Source organism: Squalius cephalus (genome assembly GCF_949319135.1).
Source record: "Squalius cephalus genome assembly, chromosome: 8".
NCBI lineage: Eukaryota > Metazoa > Chordata > Actinopteri > Cypriniformes > Leuciscidae > Squalius > Squalius cephalus.
Genome location: NC_137129.1, coordinates 4,096,570 through 4,118,679, shown reverse-complemented (window position 1 = coordinate 4,118,679; position 22,110 = coordinate 4,096,570). Strand labels below are relative to the sequence as shown.

Genomic DNA, 22,110 nt, shown 5'->3' with positions numbered 1-22,110 from the left:
GTGTGATGCTGGCCAATAGTGAGCCTACGTTCTGAAGTACAACCCAGAAGCTCTGCGCTGTTACACTACGTGAACTCACTCAGAGAAACACAGAAGAAAATGAAGTTGTTGTTTTTTGCGCCCAAAAAGTATTCTCATCACTTGATAAACTTAAGGTTGAGCCACTGTAGTCACTTGGACTATTTTAAACATTGTCTTTACTAACTTTCTGGGCCGGCAAGTTTCAAGTTTCATAGAAGCCTACGGAGGAGAGAGACAGCTCTCAGATTTAATCAAAAATATCTTCATTTGTGTTCCGAAGATGAACGAAAGTCTTACGGGGTTGGAACAACATGAGGGTGAGCAATTACTGACAGAATTTTCATTTTTGGGTGAACTAACCCTTTAAGCTCACGCGGTTGAAGAAACGCGATGACGTCACGGCGCCGTGTCCCCGCCCCTCTCCGGCAGAAGGAGCGGAAGTTCCGTTGTGACCTGGGATAGCAAGCGGTGAGTCAATACATTTATTGCAGTAAACCGCTGTTTATATCTGTTTTTTTCTGCCTGAAAATTAAAATGTATTCTACCCCCTGACCTTAGCTTTAACGATCGCTATAAAAGCGCAAGTTTGACGCTGAACAGCGTAATAGTGGGCTTAATCGCGGGGGTAGAGAGATCCAGCTAGCTCCATCTCTGAGGCTGTGGGTTCATTGTGACAATAATACAGGCGAAACAGGATTAAGCTGCCGATCATGTCGCTCGAGTATTAATGAAACGACCTAGCGGCTTTATTTAAACATGAATCATGTCCTTGATTCCATCAGGCTTAAAAACAGAAGCTATGTGTCTTCATTGTTTTTCCTGCCCATCCCTTCCTATTCATTGTGAACATATGATCGTGGTGTTCATGTGAAGGATTATTGAACTGACGCATTAGAGATGATCAATACAGTCATTTGTTAATGTGCATCAATGAGCCATTGTGTGGCGAACGCTCAAACTGGTGCATAAGGACACCATGCAGTTTCATTGGAAAAGTCCTTTCATATTCTTCTGGTATTTTGTGGAGATTTCATAAGCAGGTGGTTTAATAAAAGTATTTGATAGTATGTGCAGCACTGAAGTCTAGGAAGCCAGACTGACCGATTAAAAACCCAGACAGACACATAAAGTTTATTCAAGTGTTTGTTTGAAACTAGGGATGCACTGACATGAAAATTTGGCTGATACCGATAACAGATAATTCATGATATTTGAAAGCCGATAACCGATATATTTGCAGATAAATCTAAATCCAAATTTTTATATAATTTGAGAGCCTGATTACAAAAACAAAAGTCTCACCATTAAAAGCCATATCAAAATTCAATCAATTATAATGATTATAATTTATTGTAGTCTATATGACAGACTTGCGCTGCACATTTTACACTTCACTGTATTTTATTTTTTAAATGATTCTAACCATATTTTAAGCAATTTAAACCCCTCATGGCGAACAGTGCACACCTCAAGTGTCTCAGCTGAAGGAAATAATCCATTATTTATCGACGATTTGACGTTAATATATCAGCCAAACTTTCTTATTGAGCTGATAACAATAACAAAAAAAAATGAAACACTCCAGGCTTGTGTCACAATCACCCAGGCCTCTCACAAACATGAATGCATCCATTAAACTGGAGTGTTTCGCCTCCTGCAACTGTCAAGATTTGATTTCTCAGCGCTGTCATGTGTTTCCAGGAAAACAGGGACTCGTGGTTTTCATTTAGGCTTCATTAGTTTTCCGGGAACTCGTCTTAAGCAGACGTCTGCTAGTACAAACTTGTGATCTGCGTGTATGATTAACATAAGCGTCAGTGCTTATCCACTAGACGTAATCACCCTGTAATTTTTCACTTTTTCTTTTCCTCGTCTAGATTTCAATAGCGCACTTTTAGTTTTAGATGGGCTTGAGTTGCTGGTTAAAATGACTTTAACAACACTGGCAATTAAACCAACTTTTGTTAATCATTCTGCAGCCTGCTGACAGTTTCTTTCTAAAATTGCTGGTTTGTATCTTTAATAACCATTTCTCCCATACTTAATGCCTGGGCCTTTGTGTTTTACACAAACATGTTGTGCTGATTGCTTTTGAACTTGTTGTTTTTGTATTTTTCTAAAAGCACTCCTCACATTGTATGTGTGGCAACAACATGTCTGTACCTCTGCTCGCTGAAGCCGTGACCGTGTCTGGGACGGAGAAGGAGACGGCTGTGGTGAGAGAACAGTCCAATCATTAACCAAAAATCTGATGTTGCTCTAGAGATTCATTAGCATTACAGAGGCCAGGCTTCAAATATACCCAATCAGTTTCCTTGAATGGTTTGTTCTCCCCCCAAATAAAAATTCTGTCATCACTTACTCATCCTTGTGTTGTTCCAAAAACATAAGACCTTGATTCATCTTCTTCAAAACACAAATTGACGTATTTTTAATTAAAGCTCCAATATGTAAAAAAATTTCACCACAAGAGGGCGCAGTTTCCAACAATAACAAAGGCGAAGCTTGATGACGCTATGAAGGAGGTGACGATGGGAGATGTCGTTTTTAATGCGTTTTCACCATCTAGCGATGTATCTAAATAGAATTAATGAATCATGATCACGGATGAGGTAATTTATTCGTTTTTGTATTACCTGTATGTCTGATCGTATTATTTTTATGTCATCATAATTAATGAACTGAAAGGAACGTGAAATGTTATGCTATATTATCCCGTTACAACTTACAGCTATTTGTCATTAATTCATATCTATTAAAATCATCTTTACTGTAACTATTACGTTACTTGTACAATAAAAAAAAAATTGATTTGCTTACCTGTCTATCAATACACTCGCGAGAGCAGAGTCTCTGTCAAGTCCAAGATTTGCGCAGCTCTCTCCATCTCAAAAACGCCTGGCCGATATTTATCCGGGTTTTATTCCTCCGTTTGTCACACAGTCTGCGTGTATCCGAATATGGACGCTTTCGTTTTGTTGGCACTTCAATACTCGCCAAAGAGTAATCGTGATCCATAACAACGATAACCATACAGTCTATGGCTATAACGCTATAACCACCACTTCCGCATTTGACCATGTGATATTCCGGTGTGGTGGAATATCACATGGTCCACACTGGAAAAAAAGGATAATGCGGACATTGCGTCACTGAGAGGCGACATTTCTTTTCCTGGACGGACAGTTATTTAAAATCGGAATTTCTCTTCAATAAAAGATCTTTGGAGACTTTTGAGATATTGTAAGTACACAACTGTAGGAAATATATCACACTGTGCAAGTTATTTTCGGAAATTTTATTACAAAATTGTTACATATTGGAGCTTTAAGTCTCTAAGAGGTTTCTGAAAGACTGAACGTCCAGGTGATGAAAATTCCTGGTCTTAAATGCGTCGTCAAGTCGAGTGATTTAATCCAAGTCTTCTAAAGAGACACGATCGCTTTATATGATAAACAGATTTAATTTAGGCTTTTATTCACATCTAAACAATGATGGACACACATAGGGTCCTTTGCACCATGACCTCGAGCCAAACACCCCCCCTGAAGCTTTTTTCCCTTGGTCGAACATTATTAAAGTTAGAGCTTATTTAGAGATATCAGCCGAATGGTTTAGTGCAGGCGCTAATGGATCCAAGGTTGTATCTCGTAAATTACCCCACTAATAATGCCCGGAATGGCACCAAACTTCTACAGTAGTACAAATAGGTTCTGTACTCATAAAACGAGGCATTGGAAAGTTTGTAAGTACATCAGGAGTTTATTTAAATAACACTTGCCTGATGGCTAATGCTACCGCTAACCCGGACGTCAAGGTCACTTCCGTAAAGTCCACAGCCTGTAAAAGTCCTGGCAGAAAGCGATGCATAAGGATTAGTGGTGTCAACAATAATCGATTCGGCGATGCATCGCAATGCGGGGCATGCACGATTCAGCATCGATGCGGCAAAGTGCCATAATCGGTTATGTCACTTTATTTTCTGGCCTTGAGTTGGACAATAAAGTTGTGAAGTTTCAAATACTTCCGGGGGCATAACAACAACAATCAAGATGGCTGAGGCGGAGGGAAATGACCGCGATAGACGGGTAATTAAAAACGCACCCAAAGCTTGGAAAGCGGACATCTGGGCTTCTACGAAGTTGATGGGAAACTAGACAAGACTTACGCGGTGTGTAAAACCTGCCACACTAAAATCAAGCACATTGGCAATACAACTAACTTCACGAACCATGTTGATCGTTGGCATCCTGAATTGGCTTCAACAACAACACAGAAAGTCAACACATCCCAGCCAAGTATTGACGAGTCGCTAGTGTCAACGTTGCCACACAACTCCGAGAGAGCAAAGAGGATCACACGATCGGTGGCATGTTTCATAGCGAAGGATCTACGACCCTATTCTGTGGTAGAAAATGCGGGGTTTTGCCACATGCTTAAAACTATTGAGCCCCGGTATAAGCTACCGACAAGAGCTACCTTCACTGATTCTGCGCTTCCCACATTGTACAAAGAAACCAAAGCAAAGGTAATGGAATCAATGTGTAAAGCCAGTCGTGTAGCCATTACAAGTGACACCTGGACTGAAAGCAGTGATTTATGTTTTCATTTTCAGGTTTGAAAATGCCATATCCAATATCCTGTACCATTCAATTTTATTTTATTTAATACAGGAGAGTGATAATACACACATGGCAGCCAATAAAATCTGTTGTTCAATATCTGACTGCTTGTATTGCCTCATGACTGATGAAAAATTTGTCTTGTTGTGTGCAGTAGAATTTTGATGCATCGCAGAATTGAATTGAATCGAATCGTTACCTGGTGAATCGTAATCGAATTGAATTGTGAGGGCAGTGCCAATGCACACCCCTAATAAGGATGTAGTGTAACGACGCCCAGTTCCAGGAATGCACTAATATTTTGTTGGTAGCACCAGTTTGCAACAATTATTAGTTAACACTAAGTTGTCATCACTTTATTTCTATGGAGTGTTAAATTCATTAGCTTTTCCCTTACACTTGTGAGTTTTGCAAAGGACTTTTACGGGCTTTTTATTAGTGGGGTAATTTACGAGATACAAGCTTGGATCCATTAGCGCCTGCACTAGTCTAAGCCATTTGGCTGATATCTCTAAATAAGCTCTAACTTTAATAATGTTCAACCAAGGGAAAATAAGCTTCCGGGGGGGTGTTTGGCTGGAGGTCATGGTGCAAAGGACCCTAGGTTGAAATTACTCTGAACCATCCCTTTCATTTGTGTTTCAAACATTAACCGAAGTCTAATGGGTTTGGAACAACATGAGAGTGAGTAAATTATGAACTATGTCTTTTAATAGAGATGCTCTTTCACAGTCTGAGTGAAAGTCTATCTGCTTCTTTATCGGAGGAAATAGATACACAGAAAGCTCAAGCTTGCTATTGAGATGGTATCTTCATATAAAATAACCAAGAGTCAGCATCGAACATAGGAAATCGGTCCTCTTTTGGGCTTTGCAGAGAGATTAGTTTCACATCACATTCTGTTAACTTTGCAGGTGATCTTCCTTCATGGCTTGGGTGACACAGGGTAAGTTGTGTTCATTACCTGCCTGTTGCAGGATCTTCTGATGGCCCTCGTCCTGCATGAAAATAACCCTGTCGTGTTGCTTATAGACACGGCTGGGCTGATTCCATGACGTCTATTAGACTGCCGTACATCAAATACATCTGTCCACACGCGTAAGTGACTTGCAAAACATTGCTTGTGATGCAATAAAGAAGTATTGTTAGTCTCACTTTTCTTCGTGTAGTTTATTGCAAACTAGTCTGTCATTCTTTCTGACTCCAGACCCAGAATCCCTGTAACACTGAACATGAAGATGACCATGCCCTCATGGTAAGATGCCTCTGCTGCGGGTACATTACAGTACATTACTAGTACATTCACTTAAAAGTGCTGTGGGGATTTAAAATGTAATTGAAACCTGGAGTAAACCATGTTTGATGATTTTGAAAAATGTAAAACAAAGGAAATGTATGATGTAGTATTTCAGATTCTGCTCTATTCTAGGGCATTTAATCAAATAAGTAGATTTGTGACTTTGAGCATGTGACGTACAGACAGTTAAATGCTATATACTTGTGGTTAAAGCAAAAATTATTTTTCAGTTGTCAGGTTGCTAATATAATATAATATAATATAATATAATATAATATAATATAATAATCAGCTTTGAAATCACAAGAATACATTATTTTAAAATATATTACATTTTAAAATACATACTAACATTTAAAAAAATATTAAAATAGAAAACGGCTTTTAAAATTGTTAATTAATTATAATCAGTGTTATTTTTAGTTTTATAGTTTTATTAATCAGTTTTATAGTTTTATTAATAATCTTTGAAATCACAAGAATAAATAATTTTAAAATATATTACATTTTAAAATGCATACTAACATTTTAAAATATTTTAAAATAGTATTATATTAATATTAAAATAGTATATTAGTATTTTAAATAACTTATTATTTTTGTTAATTTCAGTTTAATTTTTAGTAATTAAGTTGTGTGCTTTTTGTCTCTTTTTTAATATTACTATATAGAGTTGATTTTTATTTTTTATTTCAGTTTTAGTTTTGGTTAGTTTCATATATTTTCTGTTAATAATTTTAGCGGTAAAACTTATTTCAGCTTATTGCCAAGGCAACATTTCTACGTTTTTCAACTAATATTTATTTTATTTTGTTTCACCTTTTTTTTTTATTAACAGAAATGTTTTTTAATAGCTTTAGTTTTAGTTAATATAGTATACTGTAAAACTGTATTAATAAAATTCTAAATAAAAGCATTTTTCACTAGTGGACTTGTACTTTTTGAGTCTTTTTTTAATTCTTGTCTAATTTTTCTTCTTCTCAGGTTTGACCTGATGGGCTTAAGCCCAGAATCCCCAGAGGATGAAGCAGGGATTAAGAGAGCAGCAGAGAACAGTGAGCAAAATGTGTTTTTGGACACACATGCACATTGGGGCAGTTTCCTGAATACAGCAGAAGCTGTCCATGACTTAAAAACATCCTAAAATTGGCTTAGTCTGTGTCAGCGAATATAAAACCACATGAAGAAACACAACAAGTTAATGAGGAAGACAAGTATTGCGAGAGAATGTTGTTATATGCTGAAATCTGATTATGTGGCGCTAAGTATAGTCCGCTCCCTCTCTTCAACAGTAAAGGCCATCATCGATCACGAGGTAAAGAATGGTATACCATCCAATCGTATTCTTCTGGGTGGCTTCTCTCAGGTAAGTGATCCCTCCTGACAGTGTGTACGATCAGTTAAGTTGCTGAGACTGCAGATGATCTTCAGTTCCTGGTTTGTCGTCTGATGTTCAGGGTGGAGCTCTGTCTCTCTACACCGCTCTGACCTCTCAGCAGCAACTAGCGGGTGTTGTTGGACTTAGTTGTTGGCTTCCACTTCACAAGACTTTCCCACAGGTACAAGATATTCAGCTGTGTGTGTGTGAGAATAAATGTGTGTGTGTATGTGTATATATAATATGTATGTATTCAGGGCTTGACATGTATTTCAGCAGTGGCGTTTTAACACTTTGTGTTATGATGTATGGTTTGTTAGGATAGGACAATATTTGGCCGAGATACAACTATTGTAAATCTGGAATCTGAGGGTGCAAAAAAATCGAAACATTAAGAAAATCTCCTTTAAAGTTGTTCATTTGTGTTCGCGATTGTGCTGCATTCACTCACAGAAATAGATGTTTTATATATTTATGGTAGGAAATTTACAAAATATCTTCATGGAACATGATCTTAACTTAATATTCTAATGATTTTTGGCATAAAAGAAAAATCTATAATTTTGACCCGTACAATGTATTGTTGGCTATTGCCACAAATATACCTGTACGACTTGTGACTGGTGACGTGATCCAGGGTCACATATATACATTTTTAAATTTTAGTCTTTTAAAAGGCATCTGAAATAATAAACTAAGTGCGATATACTGTTGTCAATACATATCGATAATGAAATATCTGAAACGCGATACTAATTTAATTTTCCACAGTATAGATAGGCGATACCAGCTTCTCTCTCTCTCTCTCTCTCTCTCTCTCTCTCTCTCTCTCTCTCTCTCTCTCTCTCTCTCTCTATCTCTCTCTCTCTCTCTCTCTCCGACAGCGAGTTACACACAAACCCGCCTCTCCTCACTCGTTTCATTTGCTCTGGATGAATATTGTTGGTGTTAGCTTATTGTTATTGTCGGCTTGAATTTCGACGTGGGATTGCACGTATTGCGAATAATCTTTCTTGTTCCTGCTGATTTTGAGCTCACACCCAAAGTGCGGCACATAAAGCCGCCTCTCAGGACTAAATTGAGTTTTTTTCGCTGCTTATTGCGCTTAAACAGTCAAATACACACATAATAATGTCAAAATGCTGATTTAGGCGAGCATTCACATAAACACAGTCATGTTTTAAGTGAACGGTTTAGAAAGATAACGCATGTGTAACAGTATAATGGATCAGTGCGTCAGGTCTTAAAGTGACAGTAGCCTAATAAACCTGCTGCCAAATTATGAGATAATATTAAAAATATCTATTTGGCAGTTTTTTCCCATGGTATCAATGTCAAAATTGTGACCAGTGAAAATGCTAAATCGAAATTGAATTGAAATTGCATGTTTGTGAATCGATTTCGAATCATGAAATAGGTGTCAATGTCCAGCCCTGATATGTAGATGTCAATATATATCTGCTTTTTTCCCCATTAGGCTGCAAGTGGGAGTGGAAACAAGGGCACTCCCATTCTGCAGTGTCATGGCGAGATGGATCCCATGATCCCGGTGCAGTTCGGGGCCATGACAGCAGAGAAGCTCAAGACCATCGTCTCTCCAGGGAACATCACCTTCCGCACCTACCCGGGTCTCATGCACAGCTCCTGTCCTCAGGTCAGTCTTTCTCAGGCCTTGTCCTCACTAATACGTCTTTGTTCGAAAACTTTTCTTTTTTCTCTCTGTTTTGCCCACAGTGGGTCTCATTCATGAAACACGAGCAGAACGAATTTTTGTGTAAATCGTGTGTAAAGTGGTTCTGGCGAAAATTTTCTGATTCATTAAAATGTTCGTATTTTCCAAATGTTTGTTGGTACGAAAGAAATCTACACCTGGTCCCAGCCACGCGTAAATAGTGCGTTTAACATCCGAACGTTTTGCTCATTAATAAGGCTGCATTTTCACCTTAATCGGGTACATATTTACACAGCATTTTGAAAAAATATTATATATAGTAATTACATACGTTTTTTCTTCTTACTTTTATTATGAGAGCCAGTAATAGCATCTGCAAACAGAACACAAGTCCGCAAGTCACAAGTGTTGCAGTCAAGCTTCATGTCGAACCACTTCTGGGACTGTTTGATTAACAGATGAAACTCCATTAACTGCATCTGTAATATGCTGCCAAGCTTCCTTTTTTAGGACCTGATACGCCACTATGTACGCTTGAAAATAAAATGTGGCGTTTTGAATGAACTTCTGATAATAAAACTTCAATTTCTGCATCTGAGAAATGTCTCTTTTTCATTCGCTTTTGAGAAGACATGTTGAAATCCTTCGTTTGGTGTCATAATATGATGCCCATATATAGTTGTCAGTCAGATTTAATGGGCGGGATTTATGGTAATTGAGAATGAGCGTGCACGCGCGTCCCATTTACGACTGATTGGAATTCATTAACACACACACACATTTCACTATCACATCTGACGTTTACGAAATATTTGTGAATCAGGAGAAGAGTTTTCGGGAAGGTCTCTTTACGTGCAAATCACTCACATATTTACTCGTATATTTACGAATGTTTCATGAATGAGACCCAATGAGACAGTGTTTTCGTCAACGAAGACTGAGGTTTTTGAAAACGTTCTTCCAAGTAGATAAATTAGAAAATGACGCATGTTTACTAGTCATGTGATTGTATCCACAGATATCTATGGTTATGCCGGCATTGGTGTGCCTGCTATATACTTTCATAGTGTTGCTAAAGAGAAATGTTCCTTTGCACAGTCTTCATATTGCATTCCTGCAACAAAACACGATGACAATTGCGTTTTAGACCATGAGATTTTGAGTGCAACCTGGACACAACACTGAGTGGTGGGAAATTTTGACAATAAAATGATCGTGCCAGAAGAATAGCGTGAGAACTTCATTATGTCTGCTCTCTTGGTATCGTCCTGTGAACTATGTAAGGGTTAATGCCCGACGAGGTGTCAATTGTCAGGTATTAATGGACGACGGCGAGGCGTGAACCGTCCGACGCGCATTGGCGCCGAAATCCATTAATACCTGACAATGGACACCTCGTCGGGCATTAACCCGCTTATACCATGGTCACTTGCCAAATAACACATTTTTAAAACATTAGTTTATATTTTAATTAGTTTTACAATCGAAATCTAAAGTTTTTACAAACAATAACTTGGTTTCCCTGGTTACGCCTGACGGTTTATTTACTAGGTGTCCTCTATCACTTTTTAATGGACACCCCTGCAGCCAATCAGAATCGAGTATTCACCCAGACCATGGTATATTAGTATGTTTTAGACATGTGCAGTGAGGTGATTTAAGCATTTTCAGATGGATGAAAACGCTTGTGTTGGACATGGAGCATTCTGAAATGAAAACGCCATTTTCAAATGTATCCGGATTAATGTTGCCTTACACATTTTCCCATGTGCAAATTCATTACGAAGGATCTTAGAGATTCCCCTGGAAAAAAATGATCTAAATCCATTTGGACTTACCTATATGTCTATAAAAGTATGATTTTTTTAATGCTTTTTATTTTATTCTCTTATGCTCACCAAGACATTTATTTGATCTGAAATACAGTAAAAGTAATGTTGTGAAATATTACAATTTAAAAGACCTGTTTCTTTTTTTATTTACTATATTTTAAAGTGTAATTTATTCCTGTGATCAAAGCTGAATTTTCAGCATCATTACTCCAGTCTTCAGTGTCACATGATCCTTCAGAAATCACTCTAATATGATGATTTGCGGCTCAAAAAACATTTCTGATAATTATCATCAATGTTGAACAACAGTTGTGCAGCTTCATATTTTTGTGGAAACTGTGATACATGTTTTGATGAGTAGAAAGTTCAAAAAAGCATTTATTTAGTCTTTTGTCTTTCATTTATTGCCTTTTAATCAATTTAATGTCCTTGCAGAATAAATGTATTAAACTGTGAAACAGCAGTGTAAATATTTCTCAGAACTCTTGTGAACCGATAACAGGATGAGGTCTGAACTGAAATCATGCAAAATGATCTTAGATGTTGTACAGTAGATATGTCAAACTATATTATCTGTGCACACTAGTTCTAACACCCATACTTCTCTCTGATTGGCTTTACAGGAGATGTCTGCTGTGAAGGAGTTCATTGAAAAGCAGTTGCCCCGAGTCTGACCTCAACCTAACTCACTGTGACCCTTAGACACTGACCTCTCACCTCCGACCTGCCATTCTCTCACAGGAAACAGCCATGATCCCCTACAACACATGCGCATGAACATTCAGTTGTACATACTGTGAACATGCAAACCATCTCATCTCACGCCTTTCTTTGTAATTTCATACATCATTAAAAAAAGTGATATTATAAGTGACAACATCCGTACATACAATAATTTCCCATGAAACTTTTGCTCTTTTCTTTAAGGGAGACTTTCATCATACATTCCTGTAAGCATTAAATCTCAAACCGTTTCCCAGTATCTCTCTCTCTCCCCTACTCCTATGTCTCTTTCTCTCAAGCAAGGCGGTAAACGTAACATTTTTCCGGACAGCTTTGTCGCAGAACTTTGGGAAAGTTCAGATGCTGCAAATCTGTGGCGATGGAGGGAGTTAGTGGGAGCCGGTGCCGTCTGGAGTGAGTCTCGTCACGCTGCTGGTCCCACAGTGCATGGCTTCATCGGGATGCTGCAACTCATACTTTTGTTTAGTTTAACTAGAAATGCGAGAACGGCAAGCAAACATGTCTCAAATAAACTACTAATGACTCATTGGAATCGTCCAGTATGCTTTGTTCTCTGAATTCTGGCACCAAGTCTATATGCAAAATTAGCTTATTAAATTACACCATGCTAGAACTTGTATAATATACTTATTTAAATTATTATTAATTTTTTAGCTTTAGATCTGAGTATCTCATTGCTCTTGACATCACTTATTATTAATAATAATGATCAAAGTGAGTCACTCCAGACGGGGCCGATAATTTTTTCCAGTTGCTTTAAATAACTTTCCCAAATCCTCGCTAATTCCCTGTTCTCTTCATAACCGCATCATCCTCCTCCACCCATGTGACCAAACACATTCATGTGTTCTGGGGTCTCAGATGGCATATGTATATACATTTCAGGTTCCATATTGCATAAAAGTATTGTTTACTGACACAATCTATTAACAAAAGACGGAAGGTCACAGTTGCGCCGGCAGCGTGGCGGGTTAAGCCTGCTGTTATTAAAGAATTATGAGGTAACCTTAATTAATTAACTATTAAAATTGAATTATGAGTCATTTCTCTCACAGTTTGCTTGTATACATTTGAAAATGGATTATTAAAATGTGTGATGATATCTCTAAACCAGTTGTTTGCAAAGTAGTGAATGTTGCTTTTTTAAATCTAAATAGATGTTCTTCGATTATATATTATTTCAGTGTTATTTTATCTTCTATCTAAGTCCATTTGACTTCCATGTTTTCATAACTGCTATGATCCCCCTCTTTTATAATTAGCAACAGACAGGTTTCCTATTTGCCCTGTGGCTTGGATGTTTATTGTATGATTCATGGGAATGCCAGGCATAAGTTGGTCAGCAGAAACGGGCAATATCTTTGGGTTTAACAGTGAACTTGTCAGTAAATGTCCACCTGAGTTGTGTTTTGTTGCTGGGTTTTTCTTTTTTTGTCTTTAAAAAACTGTTATGTTCCGTTGTCGTTGTCTTTATTTGAAGTGTACTGAGGGACACTTGGTTCTTCAGAAACTTTCCCAAAACAACTGTATGTGAAATAAATGATGCAAATCACAGCAATGCAGTCCTGTGTTTTATTGATAACCGAGCAAGACAAACAAACGTCACAGACATCAATGCACAGCATCATATTATGGTTATGTACAGTGTACATTGCACACACTGTCTCTCCTTTTATTTTCCTAACAGGCGAGCAAATAGACCAAAGGGTGTAACAAGGCAAGAGAATGTGTATAGACCATTTCAACGGCCTTTCGTCTGTTTAAGGAAGTGACGTATTTGGCCCTAGGACGGTTCCGGTTAGTTGTCGAGCGCATTCAAAACAATGGCGGGATGCGCTTGATGTACAGTGGGATTACGATAATTTATATAATCCTGCTATTTAGAATATCTAAATTAAAATTAGGTCCTTGTTGCTCGTTAGTTGGGTACTCCTTGTGGCCCGAAACGAACTTTTTTTGGAAATTAAAATGTTTAAATTCCTGAAAAACGCGCCTGGATTGCATCAGTGAAGCGAGAAGGCTGAAACGCAACTAGCAATATACAGCACACATTTCGATTCTGGTAAGTAAAACTGTTCTCTTTACCTTTATTCTCTCTCTACTCTTTACGTTAACTGTTTATGTATGCTGCAGCATAATTTAAGATAACTCTGTTCGTTATTGTTTAGCCTACATATAAACCTAGCATTTTGACGCGTGTAATTTAGTGAAAATAGGCTAAGCTTTTATTTCCGTCTTTTCCCCTAAATGTTTTGTGGGCTGTAATTAAGTAGGAGTTAACATTTGTTGGCTAGCTGTCTAGTTAGTTTACAACTGCAGTAAGTAACACATTACAGAATGTATACAAAGTAAACAGTTACCTGAATGGTGTGCTGCAGTAGTTTACAAAAGGTAACGGTAAACATTTTTCATCACGTAAGCTTGGCTAATGTTAATTCCAACATTTACTATAGTACACAATAGTAGCATTAGTTCTTAAATATTGTGCATTAACCAGATTAAGTTAATAATTGTTTTTCTGCTTTTGTCTTCAATAGGAAAGCCATCATTTGTCATTCAAGACGTCCAAGACTACTACAAGGAGACAGGGAACGACAGCCAAACCACATGTGACCATACAGTGTGTGCAGAATTATTAGGCACCTTGATTTTCTGATCATATTTTGTTTTTCAGTCACATTTTTACCAATTCAAAACCACATTAAGATTAATAACTACTACTATTCATTTTGTATTTAATATATTTAAGGGATATATAATGAAATCCTCATTGGGTCAGCAGGGTCAGACAAAATCAGGTGGAGAAGAAAAGACATGTTAACTGCAAAATAATTAAGTGGGAAACCATCAGGAACCCTTTAGTCTCCAGCGCCACCATTTTTTTCAGAACTGCAACTTACCTGGAGTCTCCAGAAGAGCAAGATATCAGGATCTCAGAGACTTGGGTTCACAAGCTACATGAAGCTCACAAATACATGAAGATGATGTTTTTATAGGCTTTATGGACAGACAGATTGGGACTGACTCTTGAAGGACCAGCATCACATCCTCTTGTTCCACTGTTTTGTGTTATTTGAGTTATTTTTTAAAAATGAACTCCTAAAACTTAATGCCAGATTCTGGAAGATTAATTAATGTATTTTACTACACTTCAGCTTGTGATTTTTAAGTGTGGGGCATTTTTTAGTATTCTTTACCTCTCTTTTTTTTTTTTTTTTGGCTTATTTTAACTGCAAAAGAAAACGTGCCTAATAATTATGCACATCTGAATATAAGGTTTTTTTCATTTCCAGCCTTGATGAACAATTCTATATCACTTATAAATTATTAAATTCAAAATGAATTGTAGTTAAGATTAATGTGGTTTGGAATTGGTAAAAATGTGTCTGGAAAAATCAGAAAATCAACGTGCAAAATCAATAATTCTGCACACATATGAACCCCCAGATGTGTTCGAGACCTTGAGGATTGATATTGACCCGCTTTTTTCAGGGACTCATAACTCCATTTCTGTTGTCAAAAAAAGTCTGTGAAATGTGTTTTATGTTGTCTCAGTTGGTGAAGCAGATTGTTCATACAAGTATTTATTTACACATTAAGAAATTTGCTGGAAATAAAAGCTGTTAAAAGTGAGAGGATGTTTCTTTTGTTTATGTATTTTTAAATATATACAGTAGTCAACATTTGAAGTGGATAAAAACCTTTCATCAAAGTTAACATTCATTTTGAACAATACCCGTTCTTGTCTTAGGACAACTTTTGATTAACTTTTTTGATCCACTTTAAATGTTGACTACATAAACACACACAGCTAGCAAATCTGTATGTGACTATACTAGTAAATAGTATACCATATACCATAAAATAACATTTTCCCTTCAAGGAGGACCTAAAAAGTGTAATATTCTGTATGTTTTATTCTTAATTTTACAATTATTAATCTTCACGTATACATTTCTCTTAAATGACTAATACAGGTTTATGCATTAGAAAAAAAAAAAAGACAGCCAGCATTACATTGCTTTCACCTTCTGTTTATTTGTGACCACATGAGGGGCTCAGATAGGACATTTAAATCCTCTCGCACGCATTTGGAAACGAATGAAATGAGTACTGGCGTAACTTAAAGCAATTTTTACTGAAGTCCGTTTACTAGCGTACATTTAGCGTTGTAATATACATGCATGTTCTCTAAAGCTGCTCTGAAACGATATGTATTTTGAATAGCGCTGTACAAATTAATATGAATATTTGCATAACGTTAGATATGCCAGCAAATGCAAGTGAAATGCCCACTCGTAACCTCCTCAGACAAACCATGATAAGTACGTTTTCGACGCTGTTTGACTTGCTTCATCTTCACCAAACACAAGACAGATGTCATCAACATTTTACGAACGAATGTTCCCAACCTTTCTGTAAGTCCAGATTCCAGACTGCGATAGACTTTTATCGCATCTCTCGTGTACACGCAAGCAGCCGCAACACCCAATCGGACTAACGTTACTCAGGCAAACGTTGTTCTGTGTAAAAAGTATACGCATCAAAGTCTTATTTAAAGGGTCCGGTAAATCCAATCATCGTTTATTTTCAGTTTTTGGAAATACTTTAACTGTTGCCTTTTCGCTAGACGTAAAAGTTACGCGCTTGTTTTCACAGACCTGAGATTTAAAAACGCCGCCACCGGAAATGCTTCAGGGCCAGACATGCGCAGTAGCATTCCAACGGAATGTTATTGTTTACATCCTTGAAATGGTCTATAGGCCTATACGCCTTGAGTCAAGAACGAAAACCTACAGTAATAAACCAAAGCAAGACTTTTATTCGCTGTTTATCTTTTAATTATGAGGTCCAAAGTGGGTCAAAATGTGTAAAAACCCTAAAGAAAGTGAACTGCTGTCCTCAACACGTGACCTGTTTTGGTCGCTGCTTGAAATAGAAATCAAAACAAGCCTGTATTTAACGGGAAATGCACTGTTTTTGATCTAAATCATTTGATAAATGGATTTACATAACATCTCTCTAAATAACAAAATAGCCAGATTGGTTCAGTTCATTCATATTTCCGCAAAATTACTCGAGCGCAAAGACTGAGTTTGGAGTCGCTATAAAATGTTCCTTTAGGTGGCGCTATAAAAATGAGTCAATGATGTTCAATCTGCTATTTTACCCATTTATTTCCAACTGGTTCTGCGTTTGAGTAGTCTAAAAAGTTAATGATTTATTTTGCACTGTGAACAAGGAATGAAAATGCAAACTGTGCTTATTTCAAGTGAAAATCAATGAAAATATACCTACCATGTAACATATGGTTAAATAGAATGAAAATAAAGTAAAAAATAAATTCAATGCAAAATACACGTAAAATAAATAAATGAAGAGTTCAGATGCAAAAGCCTCTAAAGTGCCATCTGAAAATTTCTTCTAGAATGGTCATTTTTTATTAAGCTTGTATATTTAAGTTCAATAATTTCACTTAAATGGCAATGCAAATTACCTATTAATTGTCTTTTAAGTGAAATGACTGAACTTAAATATACAAGCTTTATAAAAATGATCATTCTAGAAGAAAATTTCAGATGGCACTTTAGAGGCTTTTGCATCTGAACTCTTCAATTAATAAACTTACAATGTTTAATTTTAAATACATAAATATAGACACAGTCTATACAAGTTAAAAATGAATCCAGAAAATAATAATAATAAAAATAAAATAATAATACATGCATAATTAATATATATAAATAAAAATAAAATAAATTCAGGACTAAATTAATCATATTGTGTTTTTTCCAAGTTATTAATTAATTCATTTAATAATTTCCACTCATACGTTGTCAACTCTGTATTTTTTTTTTTTTTTTTTTTTTTTTTGCTTTAAAAAGGTTTTACACACAAATAAATGTAAAAGTAAACATGTTTTTAATCATATACACTCACATGAGTTGAAGAAGCCAGTCATATCAGTAGCCTTATAAATTTAATAAAAAACAAAAAACAATTATGTAGGCCCAAATCTATGGAGGACCAAAGAACGACAATATTGTGAAATATATTAAACAATAAATGTGCTTTCACGGAATGTTACAAAATAAATAGCTACAGTTATTTATTTAATTATTTCAGAATAAACTAGCACATTTAATTGTGTTTTTTTTAATTAATTAATTATTTAACTATATTTATTAACCTATATACGTATTTTATTATAATTTTTTCTTTTATTTATTATATTATGTTTTAATTTTTCCTGTGCTCCTCCTGTGCGATAGGTGGCGGTAAGTCGCTCTCAAACTCGCTCCTTCATCTGCCGTCAACACCGCGAAGGAGACGCAGATTATTGTCCTATGAAATGAGAGCATGACCAGCAAACACAGCCAAGAGCACCACCCCTATGATTATACAGTTCTTTATCATTTCTTTTTACATAATCGCTAACATGATCGAAGGTCTGCTGCCTGATAACAATCTCGATATAAACTTTTGACACGCCGCTTGCTCTGGTCATTTGATGTGTCAACGCTTCATGGATACGTCAGTGATGAGGTACGTGTGTGTGTGTGTGTGTGTGTGTGTGTGTGTGATTGTTAGTTGTGTGTTGATCGCTCTTGTGAACTCGCCTTGCTGTTGAAATCTCCTCTTGACCAGCTTAGAGTCTATAAGATTAAAGCTGTGCTTTATCAAACATGTGTTTGTTGGTGTATATGTCCTGTCAGTCATACACCGGTGTTGATGAACTGATGCTGATCATCTGTCAATCCTTGATAAACTACAGCCAGAGTTTCAGAGCTTTGCTTTAATCCTTAGACAGTTGTTGCAAATGCTTCACGAGAAACCCACTCCACCACCACTGTACACACATAAGCAATTCACGGAGCATTAATCTTCATACATTAGGATTATATGAAACTCAGGCTTTTGTGTCTGTTGGGATATTGTAAGTAATTGCTTTCTTTTTAAAGCCACGAAGTAATCTATAAACAGTTTATGTATGGTTATGAACAGATTATGTCATTATTTACTCAGCCTTCATGCTGGTCTAAACCCGTATGACTTTCTTTCTTCTGAACAACACAAAGGAGATGTTGTTCAGCATGTCACCATTCGCTTTCATTGAAAAGACCTTATGTACTGTGGACTAACATTAAATACAGACAAGACTATGGGTTTCTTGTGTAAGTACATGTCGTTCTGGAAAATTCCCACATTTACTGCTAATAAGTTTAAGGTATGGTTAGAGTTTTGTGGGTTAGGCCTAAAGTTAACAGTGTAGCTGCAATGTAAGTATTTTAATGTAATCAAAATGACCAGTACATAATAAGTGTATTTTATTAAGTATATACGCAAGTATAAATCAAGACTGACATTCCCAATTTGGTCGTTAAAGGAGAACTCCGGTCAATTTTAACATTGAGCTAATTTTTTTGTACATTTGGAGTGCTGTCAATACAGAGAACAACGACAAAAATCGGTGTTGCCTACACCGTGTTATCCTCTTTTTAAAATTTGCACCCTGTTGACTTCAATGGGGCAAGTTTTAAACCTGCTTTTAGCCTCTTAACATCCTTGATGTGTCATTACAAGTGCACAGGTCATGTGAGTGATTCCTTCAGAGTGAACACGGGTGAGTCTGACTGCAGTAGATGTGAAAGATATGAATAAAAATTATGTTTATTCAGCCAGCGCTCATACCTGTGTTTACATCCTGTTTTCGGTCAAAGTCCAAAGTAGTCGATTGTCGAGTTCACGCGCGTGATCATAGGTACTAAACCAATGCGCGTGAACTCGACAATCGATTACTATGGACTTCGACCGAAAACAGGAAGTAAATACAGGTATGAGCGCTGGCTGAATAAACATCATTTTTATTCATATCTTTCACATCTCCTGCAGTCAGATTCACCCGTGTTCACTCCGAAGGAATCACTCACATGACCTGTGCACTTGTAATGACACATCAAGGATGTTAAGAGGGTAAAAGCAGGTTTAAAACTTGCCCCATTGAAGTCAACAGGGTGCAAATTTTAAAAAGAGGATAACACGGTGTAGGCAACACCGATTTTTGTCGTTGTTCTCTGTTCTGACAGCACTCCAAATGTACAAAAAAATGAGCTCAATGTTAAAATTGACCGGAGTTCTCCTTTAATGCAAAAAAGACATTCGTACAGGTTTGGTACTGTCGCTTTAAATGTCAGGTTACTGCATGCTGTTCCTGTCGGCCATGGTTATTAATTAGCCTGGAGTTAAAGACATTGTTAAAAGTGCAAACGACAGTTGAGGATCATCTTTTAACACAAAGCCTGCATTGTTTGAAAGTAGCCCACTGCCTGTAAAATGAATGCAAATGGAGTTTTACCATTAATGGGCAGCCAGTATGTTTAATGATTGAGCTGTAGTGTGGGGGAAGAGAAACGTTTCCCTTTCTTTGTGTGCCTGCCAAGTGCTGCTCTTAATTCATCTGTTCTGCATTCTCAGACGTCCCACCTGAAAACGAGCCGTTCCTGGACCACAAGCCACAGAGTGCGTTTATAATGTTGTGAAATGTGCTTTGTTTTTTAGTGTAACTCCACAGACGTTTACGTGAAATGCTGTGGGAAAAGAACAACAGAGCAGACAGAATGACCTAAAAAGCGTGTTGCTCCCACTCGCTCATGCCCGATCGGTGCACCTGCTGCCACTCTCTGCTCACACACACACACAACCCTCTCAAGTAGATTTATTAGAGCATGACGTGATGCATGCTGGTTGTTTTGCTGATGAAACAATATATCCCTTAGGTCATGCAACCTTTTAAAAAGGTTTGAACGTTTTTTTTTTTATCGTTTTCAAAAAGAGGTACTGCAGTTTTATCTGATGTTCATGTTTAGAAAAAAAAAAGTGTAACGATAAGATCAGATAAGGGCATCTGTGCAAGATTGTTATTTGCACAATGTGGTCATATGCAAACGAGTGTGTTGTGTGAAGCAGACTGGTTTTGTTTCATTAGGGATTTCCACAAGATCGTTATGAGAGTTTGGATAGTGGCTTGTTTACTTTTCTCACACAAGTACAGTAGCTTTATATGAGTTACCTTTAAAACTGAAGCGAATAGTGTTTTTATGGTTTAATGCGATCCAGCAGAAATGCTGATATGGGGATGTTCACACACAACGCATTTTTGTATATTTTGATTTTCTATGTAAACGTGTGCGAGACAGACATGTTTGACCATCTCATGCAGCGCTTAAGTTAAAGGGCTCCTATTATGCTTTTTTACATGTTCATCTGTCTTTAGTGTGTAATGTTGCTGTTTGAACATGAAAAAGCTCTGCAAAGTTACAAAACAAAGTCCCTCCAGCAAGAGTTATTCTCTATTAGTGTCACTGTTTCCATTACCCTTCAAATTGCGCAAATTGAAATTGCGAATTGAAAATACGCTTAATGGAAACACGTAATTTTCGCAAAGGGAATAATTGAACTTCATAAAATGAAGTTTTAGTCGCATAACATCGGTTAATGGAAACGCCGTCATTTCACAATAGTTTTGTGTCGACATTTAGAAAAAAAAAACGCAAAAGTTTTGCGCAAATCTGTAATGGAAACGCGCCTAGTGTAGGGCTGGGCGATATGGCTGAAAACTGTATCACGATATAAGTGTTTAAGCATTTAAGCGTAATAAGCATTTTTTATTGATATTGATTACGTGTCTATCGCGATACATATCGTTATTGTTTTATCGCCCAGGCCTAGCCTAGTGTCACTGTTTCTGAACTCCCTGAAACACCTCCATTGTAGTCTTGAGTTTTCTTCCAATAATGAACGCATCACAATATTCCTCATTTAAATAATTCCCGCCCAAGGTATATGCAGAATAAAGGGGCGGGGCCTGGTTGAGTGAGTTAGTAGTGTGTTGAAAGTTGAAACTCATGGTTATGGGAAAGGGTGTGACTTTTTCCAAACATGCTTGAAGTTCTTGACCAATCACAACACACTGATCCAGCCGACCAATCAGAGCACAGTGTGTTTTTCAGAAGGAGGGGCTTCATAGAGACAGGAACTAAACAGAGCGTTACTGACAGACTGGGAAGAGAGGAGCTGCAACAATGGAGAATATGGGAAAAAAATGTTTTTTGAACATTACCTATTCTAGTAGACCCCAAAAACAAAATCAAGACATTGTAAAAGGGGTTTGACAATATCAAGACATTTGCATGTTTTTTTCCTAAACCAGTTTACCGCAAACTCCACCCCGCATTCGATTTCATTTATCAACTCGGTCACTCAGTCACCAGTCAAGAAAAGTTCATGGATTCAGTCCAGATTTCAGAAAGATCATTTCATGGATTTGATTCAAACAGTAATGTTATCTCAACCAATTATATGAGATTGTCCGGTGTTATCTGTAAGGCTGACCATTGACGGACAAGGAAAGTGTATGATTACACATATCTTGCATTTCCAGGCAAATGTGATGAATGTTTCCATAATAAATTATATTAAGTGCATTTATTACACATAAATAAAACCCTAACCATTGTTTTCATTTTGAAAATAGAAATGACCAG

At 36.9% G+C, this 22,110-nt stretch overlaps 3 protein-coding genes across 5 annotated transcripts in view; 2 read left to right on the top strand and 1 right to left on the bottom strand.

The window, feature by feature from the left end:
• The window catches only part of ppt1 (palmitoyl-protein thioesterase 1 (ceroid-lipofuscinosis, neuronal 1, infantile)), a 230,959-nt gene that overhangs the window by 83,397 nt on the left and 125,452 nt on the right, over nucleotides 1-22,110 (bottom strand). The window lies entirely within an intron of this gene.
• On the top strand, nucleotides 397-13,120 carry lypla2 (lysophospholipase 2). The gene is made up of 10 exons (XM_079879156.1): nucleotides 397-489; nucleotides 2,145-2,237; nucleotides 5,558-5,589; nucleotides 5,676-5,741; nucleotides 5,851-5,898; nucleotides 6,925-6,995; nucleotides 7,233-7,306; nucleotides 7,398-7,499; nucleotides 8,796-8,972; nucleotides 11,446-13,120. The coding sequence occupies exons 2-10, from the start codon at nucleotides 2,160-2,162 to the stop codon at nucleotides 11,494-11,496; spliced, it is 699 nt and encodes a 232-aa protein (XP_079735282.1). The 5' UTR covers nucleotides 397-489; nucleotides 2,145-2,159; the 3' UTR covers nucleotides 11,497-13,120.
• Nucleotides 17,896-22,110, top strand: part of ankib1a (ankyrin repeat and IBR domain containing 1a) — a 43,729-nt gene continuing 39,514 nt past the window's right edge. For all 3 annotated transcript variants that reach the window (XR_013822034.1, XM_079879120.1, XM_079879119.1), the window contains exon 1: nucleotides 17,896-18,112. The gene's annotated coding sequence lies outside the window, so the exon portion shown is untranslated. The remainder of the gene's footprint in view (nucleotides 18,113-22,110) is intronic.